Source organism: Penaeus chinensis, chromosome 7 (genome assembly GCF_019202785.1).
Source record: "Penaeus chinensis breed Huanghai No. 1 chromosome 7, ASM1920278v2, whole genome shotgun sequence".
NCBI classification, from domain to species: domain Eukaryota; kingdom Metazoa; phylum Arthropoda; class Malacostraca; order Decapoda; family Penaeidae; genus Penaeus; species Penaeus chinensis.
In genome coordinates this window covers 40130743-40143242 of record NC_061825.1, presented here as the reverse complement: position 1 = coordinate 40143242, position 12500 = coordinate 40130743, and the positions used below count along the sequence as shown (strand labels likewise).

The window sequence follows — 12500 nt, the reverse complement described above, 5'->3', positions numbered from 1 at the left end:
TTTCAGCAAAAGTGTAAATGCCAACACTTTGGTATATGTAGTTAGATTACTTATAATAAATAGATAAATAGTAAAAACAGTATAAACCATAGTGCATAGTGTATATATGTATGCATTCCCTGTATCAACAGGTTAAAAGTGTTCATATACCTAATGTATTGGTGGTGAACACTGTGCTGGGATAATATGACATTCATGCCAAATCCACTGTGAGTTTATCTCTAAGGAAGATGACACTAGAAGTACTTAGCCACCAAGGAGCCAATTACTCGTCCTACCTATCTCCTGTTAGCCTTTTTTCTTGTTTTTTGGAAAGATGATTATTATCTTATTTTTCTTGCTGTTAGTATATTAACTGAATGCCGCCGGGGAAAATGAACAAAAAATGGGGAAAATACTGTGCCTATTTTCTATATTTTTTGGTGAAATGTCTGCCCATAGAAGGCTCTACTAGTGCTTAGCCATAAAGGAGTCAATTAGTTGACCTTGTGACCGTACCTGATTTGAATTGGCGGGAAAAACGTATTTTTTTACTAGTGCTATGAATATCGATGGTGTTATTCTTATTATAAACATTATAATTATTATAATGTTTTTTAACATTAGTAACAGCAAAATAAGATAACGTAAAATATTTTGTAAATCAAAGAAAAGGGTGAACAGGCGAGACAGGCAGTACTCGTAACTGGCTCATTGGTGACTTAGTACAAGTGTAGCCATCTATGTGTAAAAACAATCAAACAAGTACTCACAGTGGCCATAGCACATACCTACACGTCATACCTGTCGGCAAGGGGTTAATCACTTTATAATAAACTATCAATTTTAACCGATTCATCCCGGATTTATGTTCTGGCTCCTGTAGTTTTTTGTGAATGTTGTTACATACAGATGGCTCCACATGTGCTTAGCTGGCAAGGAGTCTATCAGTAACCCTAGTGACCGATCCTGATTTCCCCATTCCTTGAATTGGTGGGAAAATGTGTTTTTCTTTTTAATACAGTTGACATTGATACTGTTATTATTGTTATTGATGTTATGATTATTAAATTATTATTAAAATCTCAATGAAATAATGCAAAAGACTTTCTAAAAGTCAAGGAAAAGGTTAAAAAGGTGAGATACGTAGGACTAATAACCGACTTCTTTGTGAGTAAGCACTTGTAGAGCCATCTATGTGTAAGTACAATAAATAAGCTTGTATCACATTGGGCATGACATGTATTCTTGCCAAATGGGCAATAGGGTTAAAAGAAATTGGGAAATACTTATTATATCACTTCAGACATATTGACTACACTTAGAGCTGTAGACCAATGAAGATCAGATCATTCCTGCATATGCTCTTCCCCCAGGAAACAATAACCTGCAGAAGATATGTAAATACAAAAAGAAATGTCTTTAGAAAAGCCAAGGAAAATCTATAAGAACTGGAAACCAGTCCTGGATCTTGATTTAGTTTTTCTCTGTCTTGGCATGGTCCTATTCTTAAGATCTGTGTCTGTTAACAGGAGTTAAGGTTAGAGAGAATGATTTATTACCACAAGAGGTCAGAGGTTGCATATGACTCAGAACTTTTCACATTTTAAACAGACATAGACTGGCAAGATGTAAGGGACCAGATAGTATTTACATATCCAAGCACTTTTCTGATAATTTTTTCAGTAAGAAAAAATATTCTGCTTCATTGTGAATAGTGCATGAGCACATACATGGCACTGGATTATCAGAATTTTGACTGATAGTTTATTTCAAATTTTCCAGGCTCACACAATTTTGCTAGTACAACCAGGACCGAAACCAGAGACCCGAACATTTTCTGATTATGAGAGTGTCAATGAGTGTATGGAAGGTAGGTTGATCATCCTAGGCTGTAAGGTTGGTAACTGGCCCCTGTAAAAGTCACACCATTTTCCAATGAGTCCTGTTGATTTCTTGGTCATGTTTTATGTATGTTTTCTTTCTTTCCTTCTTTTACTTTCTTGTTCTTCTTTTTCTTTCTTTTAATTTCTTTCCTTTTCCATTTCATATAATTTTCTTCATGTTAATTCTAGCATATTAGAAATGTTACAATATTGTCAACTTTATGTGTACCTATATCATATTCCTCCATTAGATATATTTAAATTTATTTTTCTTATTATTTGATAGGGAATAATTGCATGGATAATCACTATGCCTTGTAATGGTTTAGTTACTTACGATTTTTTCTGCATATTTATGAATTAAATTATACTTCATTTTGAATATTCATAAGAAGCACTTGAGTCAATTTAAAATGGTTAAAGAATAACCCACAACGACAGATGATGAATAATCACATCATAGTGAACTAGGCCTGAATGCCAGGTGGCAATTATTCATGCCACATGCAGTTGGGTCTCCTCCTTTACTTGGTTGCCATCAATGTTATGTTACAGCACCTGTGAATTTGGCTGAAAGCCTCCTTTTAGCTGTATTTCTTTTTAAAATTTGTATGGATTAGGGCAAAAGGATAATCCTGTCGTGAATGGGTTATTTTATTTTGAGGTGTTTGGAATTTTGTAGTTCAATTTAAGATTAAACCTAGCCACGAATTTAAAAATAAGTCACAAATGAAATATTTTTATTTTTAACTGGTTATGTTAAAAAAAGTTGCCAATGGCCTGGTAGTGATATTCACACTTTTTTAGAGTCGGGAATTCACTTTGGTTCCTGATATTTCTTTAAAAGTATAGAGTAACATAGTAATGTGGCTGTTGTCACTTTTTTAACATAACTGTACCACTCCCCACAATCCATATTAATTCTCTCCCTTCCATACGTCAACTCTAAGCAGGTGTTTGTAAGATCTATGAAGAGCATCTGAAGAGGATGAACCCCAACACACCAAGCATTACGTATGACATATCACAGCTCTTTGACTTCATAGATCAGTTAGCTGACCTCTCCTGTCTCGTGTAAGTGGTTATTTATTTGACATACTATTACTTTTTCACCTCTTCCTCTGTTTCTGCATCTGAGGCTCACTGACGTCCTGATTAGCACACCTTCCTTTCCTATTCCTGCTTATCTTCCAGGATAGAAGTGAAATACATGTTGTAGCTTTGTGAAAGGAATGAGAAAATATGTTAAGGAAATTATGATAAGTGAGAAGAATCATCACACAAGCATTATATTACACAATGTTTCTTTCATATATGATATTTTAAACCTGGGAATAATTTTCTTCAAGAAAGATGCCTTGATCCTGATTACCTTGTTTTTTCTCCTCTAGGTACCAAAAAAGCACAAACACCTATGCACCATACAACAAGGACTGGATAAAAGAGAAGATTTACATCCTCCTCCGGCGCCAAGCAGCTAAGGCAAATTGAGATGTTGATTCCAATGAAAGAGCTCATCATAAGGACAGAACTGAAAATACAATGGATTTTAAGAAGAAAGCAAGCTGGGGATAAAAGATAATGAGTGGATACACTGATCAGACCAGTGTGACCTCTCTCAGATGTCACACATGATAAAAATCTTGCTGCACATTGAGTAGGTCTCTCTCTCTCTCTCTCTCTCTCTCTCTCTCTCTCTCTCTCTCTCTCTCTCTCTCTCTCTCTCTCTCTCTCTCTCTCTCTCTCTCTCTCTCTCTCTCTCTCTCTCTCTCTCTCTCTCTCTCTCTCTCTCTCTCTCTCTCTCTCTCCCTCTCTCTCTCCCTCTCCCTCTCCCTCTCCCTCTCCCTCTCCCTCTCCCTCTCCCTCTCCCTCCCTCCCTCCCTCCCTCCCTCCCTCCCTCCCTCCCTCCCTCCCTCCCTCCCCCTTTTTTTTCCCCCCTCTCTCCTTTTCTTTACTTCCTCCACTCACTTCCTGTCTTTCTCTTTTTTTTTTTCAAGTTGTTGGAGTGGTCAAATGTCACTGTTGATGTCTCATGTTACTGTGTCAACAGCTTGGTAAAAATAGGATGAGAGAGATGACATGCAAATGGTCAGATATGCATTCAACTGTTTCTGAAATCATGTAAATCTTGATAGGAGTAAAATGTCAAGATACTTTGTGCTATCATCAAAGTCACTAGCCAAACAACAGTGGCTGGGATCACTTCTTGTGGAATGTACAGGGCAGTGGAAATAACAGTACAAACCCAGTGTGAAGCATGATAGTATACCTTTCCCCTCAGTTTTTGTGAATTATGTTAGGTTCAAATTGTCACTGAACTTAATGACAGAATAAATAAAATTAAATGAATACTTCATATATGAAGTAGAATGGAAGCAGTGTGTCTGTAAGAATGTGTTGATCACACTGGTAGTTTGTTATTTTGGTATTCTTTCTTTCTTGTGTAATTGTAAACAGATGCACTTCATCCTTGTAAGCACCTTGGACTTAATTTTCCTTTTGTGTGTTACCAGCGTACTTAGGTCATTTTCAAGTCAGATGAAATTTCATGAAAGATTGCAATACAGCACAACAGATGCACTTTTTTTTTTTTTCCTCTCTCTCCCCCCTCTTCTTCTTCCCCTCCCCCCTTCTCCTTTCCTTCCCCCACAGAAAAAAAAACTTAATTTCTTTCTGAAGTAAAACAACTTGTACACTTTAGATACAAGGTATTCTTTTGCAAGCTCACATTGAAATATGTCTTGTGTACATGTGTGTAATATGACTCACCCCCACCCAAAAGATTTTTTTTTTTTTTTTTTTTAGGCTTTTCAGAACTAAATATTGAATAAGAGTGGTATTTTTTATGAAAGAATAAAATAATTATCAGGAAGCAGTTCTTGATTATTCAAAAATTTAATTGCCTGTCCAAAATTAACAATTTTATATTTAGTTTATTTGTGGAACAATAAGTTACTTATTTTGTAAGACCTGTGCTACTAAAAATGAAAGTGACTTATCTTTGTTCCATTTTCATATTAGCTTTAACAAAATATATACTCTACATCATTCATCTTCAGAAAATAAAGTTTATGTATTAATTATATATCTAGGGAACAAGCCATTCAACATCCATCTCCCATAATATGTAAAATGTTTCAGTTGTGCAGGTAATAGTTGTTCTGCTCAGTCATATGTATTTAGTATGTATTTTGAGGATTCATAATAAAAATGAATGAAAACTTTAATCCTCTTTAATATATTCCCCTCCACATGGTAAAGAAAAAAATTCTCAAAATAAAACATAACTAAACATAATTCAATTTATTATATTCACAGATGTCACATACAGCATATTCATAAGTTAGGCTAGTATCACAGCCTATATAAGCACTACTTGACATGCTTGGGTGTCTCAAGGAAAACCTAAGTTATGCTGAGTTTGTGTAATGGTGCCCCTTTATGAATAAATTACCTGTTATGTACTATCTGCCCAGATTATATGGTATGTTTTTCAACTGCAGTAGAGAGATTATTCTTAAAGATATGATGACCTGGAAACAATACAATGTTTTATAACTGTCAGTGTAAAATAATCATTGAAATTAAGTTAAAAAGAGGAAGTAAATTGAGCAGAAAAATAAGTCTAGCAGAGATTAAAGGCTTTTAAAACAAAGCAACATATTTGTTATCTTCTCACTCATTAAAGATCTCTTAGAGCAGAAATAGCCCTACAGGTATCTGAAATCAATGCTGCCAGTGTCTGTGCCTCATGAATGCTTGTTGTAGCATTTAGCTGTTTACTTGCCCATGACAACTTCTCACGCAAGGCATCTACAGCTTGTGTTACATCTTCATGTAAGTCAACCCCATGGATGAACAAGCTGAAAAGAGAAGCAAAGGATCAATTAAAATATACTGTAAGCTACTGCAAATCTGATATAATGATTCACCTACAATTGCCAATATAGTGCACCATTGGATACAATCCTGCATACTCGCATCTTGAATACCTTGCCTCAAGTACAAAAAAGATGAAACCTATGAATTGGGTTCATCTGTTAGTTTTTTTTACTTTATGAACCCAGAAGTAAATTCTGATACATAAGCACACTTGTTGAGAAAATTAAAGTTTACTCAAAACAATACTCATCTATCAATCTATTCTGAACTCTAAACAACAAACATGCTCCATCACAGCTTTACTTATCTGAATATGGATCCTTTTTATACACCTATAATTACTTCATATCCACTCTTAAGACACCTAACTAAAATAATGACATTGTCAACGAAGTATATTCTACATCCCCATAACTGCACTTCTTGTAAAGGAACCAGATTAACAACAAATGGCCAGAAAGGCCATTGCACTGGGAGTACAGATGTCATACCTCTATTATCATGGTCTGATTAATCAGGGGACTTAGCACTATGGTGGCTAGTCACTTTTGCAGAAATCTAGGCATCATTATTTCATAAATGTATGCATTTATCAATGCCACAAACTAGTAAATTCATGGTAGGAAAAAAAAATGCTTATGCTCATTATACTTATCCTCAGCATAAGAAAAGTAACCAGGATATTGTCAGGAGGTTGGTTGGTTGAAGGGGTTGCAACTTGAGAACAATCATTTTGAGCAACACAAAGTATTTTTCTGCATCCTTAGTCTTTTGCATTTCAATTAAATTGCTAACATAAAAAAAAAATACGACTTAAGCAATTTATATGCAAGAATACATATATTTTTTGTGTAAGGATTAATACACCAGACAGTTATCTACAAGAATAAAAATGGGCATTCATCCAAACCTTTTCACACTCTTAGTGGCTTGAGCAGGTGGTGATTCGCTAGTGGATGTTGCAACAGACAATAAAGCTGTAGGTTCTGACTGGGTGGTAGCTACCCTGATATTCTGATTAGATGAGGGTGTTAATATGGGCGAAGATTCTTTATCCTGATTCTGTCTGTGCTGAATCTCCTGCACTGCTCTCCTGGCTGCTTCCTCACTAACAGCTAAGAAATAAATCAATTTACAATATATTCAACTCTTATCAAAATAAAATTCACAAACAAGGTAAACAAAATGCCCAATTCAATAAAACTTTTCTTTGACCTGTTTTTCAGGAACCATATGCAAAGGCTACAATTTAACCCATTAGCGATGGAGAAAATGAAAAAAACAAAAAAAATGGGGGAAAAGCTGTGCTCATTTTTTATATTTTCTGTGAAATGTCTCTACAATCAGATGGCTCTGCCTTACCTAATTTCACCTTTCCTTGAATTGTCAGGAAAATGTATTTTTTACTAGTGCTATGAATATCGATGGTGTTTGTTTTATCATAAACATTATAATTACTATAATGTTATAAAGAATAGTAATAGCAAAATAAGGAAACATAAAATATTTTTGTAAATTAAAGAAAAGGGTAAATGGGCTAGATAGTACTCGTAATTGGCTCATTGGTGTTTTAGTACAAGTGAAGCCATCTATGTGTAAAACAATTAAACAAGTAAACTCACAGTGGGTATGTCACCGATACGTGACATGCCCATCACGAATGGGTTAAGACTAAAACAATGCTTCATGTAGCTTTAAACTAATGAAGCAGCTGACAAAGCTATACTGACAACAAGACTCTAGCCATCCAAAATACTGTCTTGTTTGTATAACCCTCAATACTAGTCCTCACAAACCACATGCATATGGCATAAATAATTTTCCCACTTCTTAGTGTGTGTGTGTGTGTGTGTGTGTGTGTGTGTGTGTGTGTGTGTGTGTGTGTGTGTGTGTGTGTGTGTGTGTGTGTGTGTGTGTGTGTGTGTGTTTGTGTGTGTGTGTGTGTGTGTGTGTGTGTGTGTGTGTGTGTGTGTGTGTGTGTGTGTGTGTGTGTGTGTGTGTGTATATATGAATATATATGTATATATATATATGTATATATGTATAAATATATATGTATATATATGTATATATGTATAAATATAAATGTATATATGTATACATATATATGTATATATGTATACATATATATGTATATATGTAGACATATGTATGTATATATGTATACATATATATGTATATATATCTATATACATATGTATATATGTATATGTATATAGATGTGTATATATATAAATGTATATATATATATGTATATGTATATGTATATGTATACATATATATATTATATACATATATATGTATATATATGTATAAATATATACATATATATGTATACATATATACATATATATGTATACATATATACATATATATACGTATATATAAAATATACATATATTATATACATATATACATAAATACATATACATATAAATATAAATATAAATATAAATATATATACATACATTCATATGTATATGTATAAATGTATATATATATATATATATGTATATATACATACATATATATGAATATATACATACATATATGTATATATACATATATATGTACCAATACAAACATACATATATGTATATATACATACACATATATATGTATATATGGATGCATACATACTCACACAATGTAACAGGCTCATGGAGCCTTAGTACATTGACTGGTAGGGCTGTGATAGTAGTTATAATGGCTTGATTCTTTAATGAAGAAGAGTTCTACACAGTAAGGGGAACACACGAGCCCATGTCCTAGGGTGCCCGCTGAGTGTGGGGTTGCCTGCCCAGCCAGCTAGCCCTGAGGGGGTGAAAGCTGGACTGACCTTATCACATCGGCCATTGGACACGAACTGAGAGGTCAGACGAGTTCAGATATATTCATCATCTAAGTCCTTGCTGAGGCACTGGTTCTTTACTGGACTTCGAGCCACGTGGTCTATGTCTAATGGCTTACACAAATCGTGCTTATGTACACGGTATATTGCTCAACTGTAAAGACTGTTGGTGAACAGCAATGGTAGTCAACGTACTTTTGACTCGCAACACATGTAAAGGGACACATGCTACTAGGTCTTACAGTAAAAGCTGTGCAGGGTCGGGGGTCTGGCCCACCAGCCCTGAGGGGCCACAGGCTAGACCTTACCACGTTGACCGCTAGACGCGTACTGAGGGGTCAGACGAGGTCAGATACATTCATCATCTAAGTCCTAGCTCAGGAGCTAGTTCTTTACTAGACTTTGAGCCATGTGGTCTATGTATAATGGATTACACAAATCGTGCTTATGTACACGGTACATACACATACACACACACATATATATATACGTGTATATAGACATACATACACACAAATATACCTACCCCCACACACACATACATATATACATACATGTACATATATATATACATATGTGTGTGTGTGTGTGTGTGTGTGTGTGTGTGTGTGTGTGTGTGTGTGTGTGTGTGTGTGTGTGTGTGTGTGTGTGTGTGTGTGTGTGTGTATCATTCATCATCATCATTTTGGGGCTAACGCCGGCAGGGGAGCATAGCTGCATCCACCTTTCGTTTCCACCTACGAGGGTTCCTCATGGCGAGCTGCCAGGCAGGGGCCCGGCCCATCTCTAGTTCCTCACGACAGGTTTGATCGATCTGCCCAAGCCCCGACCTTCTCGGTCGTCCCACAGGCCTCCTCCATCCAGGGTTATCTCGGACAGAGACAACCTGATGGGCAGGATCATCCTATGGGAGTCGAGCCAAGTGGCCATATAGCCTGAGTCATTAAACAGATGCAGGTAGCAGAGTTGATTTTCTGCATCTGCTGTCCCACACCATGTTTCCAGTGGGGACTCGCCACTTGTGCCATGAGCCAGTTTTCAATTCACCTCTGGAAGTAGCCTTTGGGCTAGTACAGTGGTAACGTGCCGGCCTCTCATCCGAGGGGTCAGTGGTTCATGCCCCGCCCAGGCGCGAGAAGTTGTAATTGTCACCTCGAGGTTACTGCTGTGGCTGGGCACCACGGCGGGTAAGGACCAAGCCGAGTCAGCACCAGCTGACACATGTTAGCGAGTCGACATTAGCCGACACAGGCCGGGCTCCCCTCACTGGCATAGTCCTGGTGATGCTCAGCTTCGCATTTCGGACTTATCCTTACCTCTGGAAGTTACTGTGTCAAGAACACCTCCAGCCTACAGGTCTCCCAGGGATGGCTGGCCGAACATGATACACTACTCAGATATACATATCCTGTTGTTGATTTGTGTGTACTCTTCATCAATAAGGAGTCAAGCCATACCAACCTATCACTGTCCAACCAGTTATTGTATTAAGGCCCCATAGCTTGTTATATATATATATATATATATATATATATATATATATATATATATATATATATATATATTTATATATATTTAATATAATATAAATATATGATAAGGAAAACAGCCACAGTAAGAAATGAACATAAACATAAACTTTTCTAACTCTTCACATGTTCCTCTATGGCCAAATAATAAACCTAAATTGATGGATCCATTTCGGTTTATTATTTGTCTGAAGAGGAATCCGAAAAGTTCAAAAAATTTTCGATTTGGGATTCATTTCTTACTGTAGTGTTTTCCCATTTACTTTTTGTTTTTCATTACTGTGTTTGTGTTTCTGGCAATATATATATATAATTTATATTACATATTTTTTTATTAAAATATTATTTATATATTTTAATTAAAATATATTACTTTTATATATTTAATAAATATATATAAAAATATTTTTTATTTTTTTATATATTTATTATTAATATATATAAAATATATTACTTAATTTTTTTATTAATTTATATTATTTTTTTTTATTTTTTTTATTTTTATTTTTTAATTTTAAAAAAATATTTTTATATATATAATATATTTTCTTAAAATATTTAAAATATTTTTTTAAAATTTTAATTTTTATAAAATAAAAATTTTTATATAAAATTTTATTTTTAAAATTTTTATATATATTTTTAGATTTTTTACAAAAATATATATATATTTTAAAATATAATATTTTATATATATTTTATAATTTAAAATATTTTTTACAAAATATATATTTTTATATATTATATTATAAAATATTATATATATATATTATATTTTAAAATTTTTATATTAATTTTTTATATATTTTATTAAAAAATATTTTTATATTTTATATATATATATAAAATTAAAATATATACATATTTTATTTAAAATTTACAAAAATTTTTATATATAAAGTAAATATATAATTTTATAAAATTTTTATTAATTTATTATTTTTATTACCAATTTTATTTTATATAAATTTTATTTTTATATATTTTTAAATTATTTATATATAATTATTATTATATATATTAAAAAATTATTAAAATAATTATATATATATTATTATATTAAAATTTTATAATATTAAATATATAATATTTAAATATTATATATATTTTTATATATATATATATAATATTATTTAAATTTTAAAAAATTTTTCATATATATAATAAAATAATATTAATTAAAATAATATTTAAAAAATATATTAAAATTATAATTTAAAATTAAAAATATACATATATATTAAAATTAAATAATTTTTTTTATATATATATTAAATTAATATTATTATATAATATATTTCTTATATATATAAATATATTTCAATAATATTTAAATATTCATATATAATTTATTAATTTAAAATTTTTAAATTATTATATTAAAAATTTTTTAAATATATTTATATTTTAAAATATATATATAAATAAATAATAATATAAAAAATATTATATATTTTAAATTACATATATATATATAATATATATTTATTATTAAAAAATATATAATAAATATATATATAATATATTTATATTTTATATATATATATATATTTTAATACATATATATTATATAATAATTTTTTTATTTAAATTATATAATTTATTTTATATTTAAAAAATATTATATATAAAAATATATATATTACAAAAATTAATTATATAATTTTAATATTACATATTAATAAATATAATTATTTATATTAATAAAATTTTTTAAATTTCATAAATATATAATAATTATATTTAAATTAAATTATTTAATATATAATATTAAATAAATATTTTTAATTATAATATATTATAATTAAAAAATAATATATTAATTTTTTAAATATATTCTTATTATTTAAATTTTTATAATATAAAATATAAAATATATATAAAATTTTATAAATTTAAATATATATATTTAAAATATATATAAATTATATATAAAAATATATTATAATAAAATATATATTTTTTATAATATATAAAATATATATATATAATTTTTATATTTTAAAATTTTTTTATTTATATAAATTTTAAATTATTAATAAAATAATTATTAAAATATATATAAAAACAAATATATATAAATATATAAATATATATAATTAATATTATATTATATATATATATATATAATAATATAAAAATATTATAAAAAACAAAATATATAAAAAAAATATATATATAATTTATATAAATAATATTTATATTAATATATATATATATATATATAATTTTAATATATATTATAAATTTAAAATATATATATAATATAATATATATACATATATATGTACCAATACAAACATACATATATGTATATATATATATTTCATATATATATATATGTATATATGGATGCATACATACTCACACAAT

At 30.4% G+C, this 12500-nt stretch overlaps 2 protein-coding genes across 6 annotated transcripts in view; one reads left to right on the top strand and one right to left on the bottom strand.

Annotated features, from left to right (window-relative positions):
• Nucleotides 1-3626, top strand: part of LOC125027609 (enhancer of rudimentary homolog) — a 15032-nt gene extending 11406 nt beyond the window's left edge. The window contains exons 2-4 of one of the 2 annotated variants that reach the window (XM_047616724.1): nucleotides 1765-1852; nucleotides 2819-2939; nucleotides 3257-3626. In XM_047616724.1, coding sequence (XP_047472680.1) covers nucleotides 1765-1852; nucleotides 2819-2939; nucleotides 3257-3356 — 309 coding nt within the window. In that variant the 3' untranslated portion in view covers nucleotides 3357-3626. Of the gene's footprint in view, nucleotides 1-1764; nucleotides 1853-2815; nucleotides 2940-3256 lie in introns of both variants that reach the window. The other variant, XM_047616722.1, reaches the window with a different exon arrangement.
• Nucleotides 3627-4485: 859 nt separating this feature from the next.
• Nucleotides 4486-12500, bottom strand: part of LOC125027213 (protein ZNRD2-like) — a 21073-nt gene continuing 13058 nt past the window's right edge. For all 4 annotated transcript variants that reach the window (XM_047616156.1, XM_047616154.1, XM_047616155.1 and 1 more), the window contains 2 exons: nucleotides 6658-6862; nucleotides 4486-5728 (listed from right to left, as the gene is read on the bottom strand). In XM_047616156.1, coding sequence (XP_047472112.1) covers nucleotides 5548-5728; nucleotides 6658-6862 — 386 coding nt within the window. In that variant the 3' untranslated portion in view covers nucleotides 4486-5547. The remainder of the gene's footprint in view (nucleotides 5729-6657; nucleotides 6863-12500) is intronic.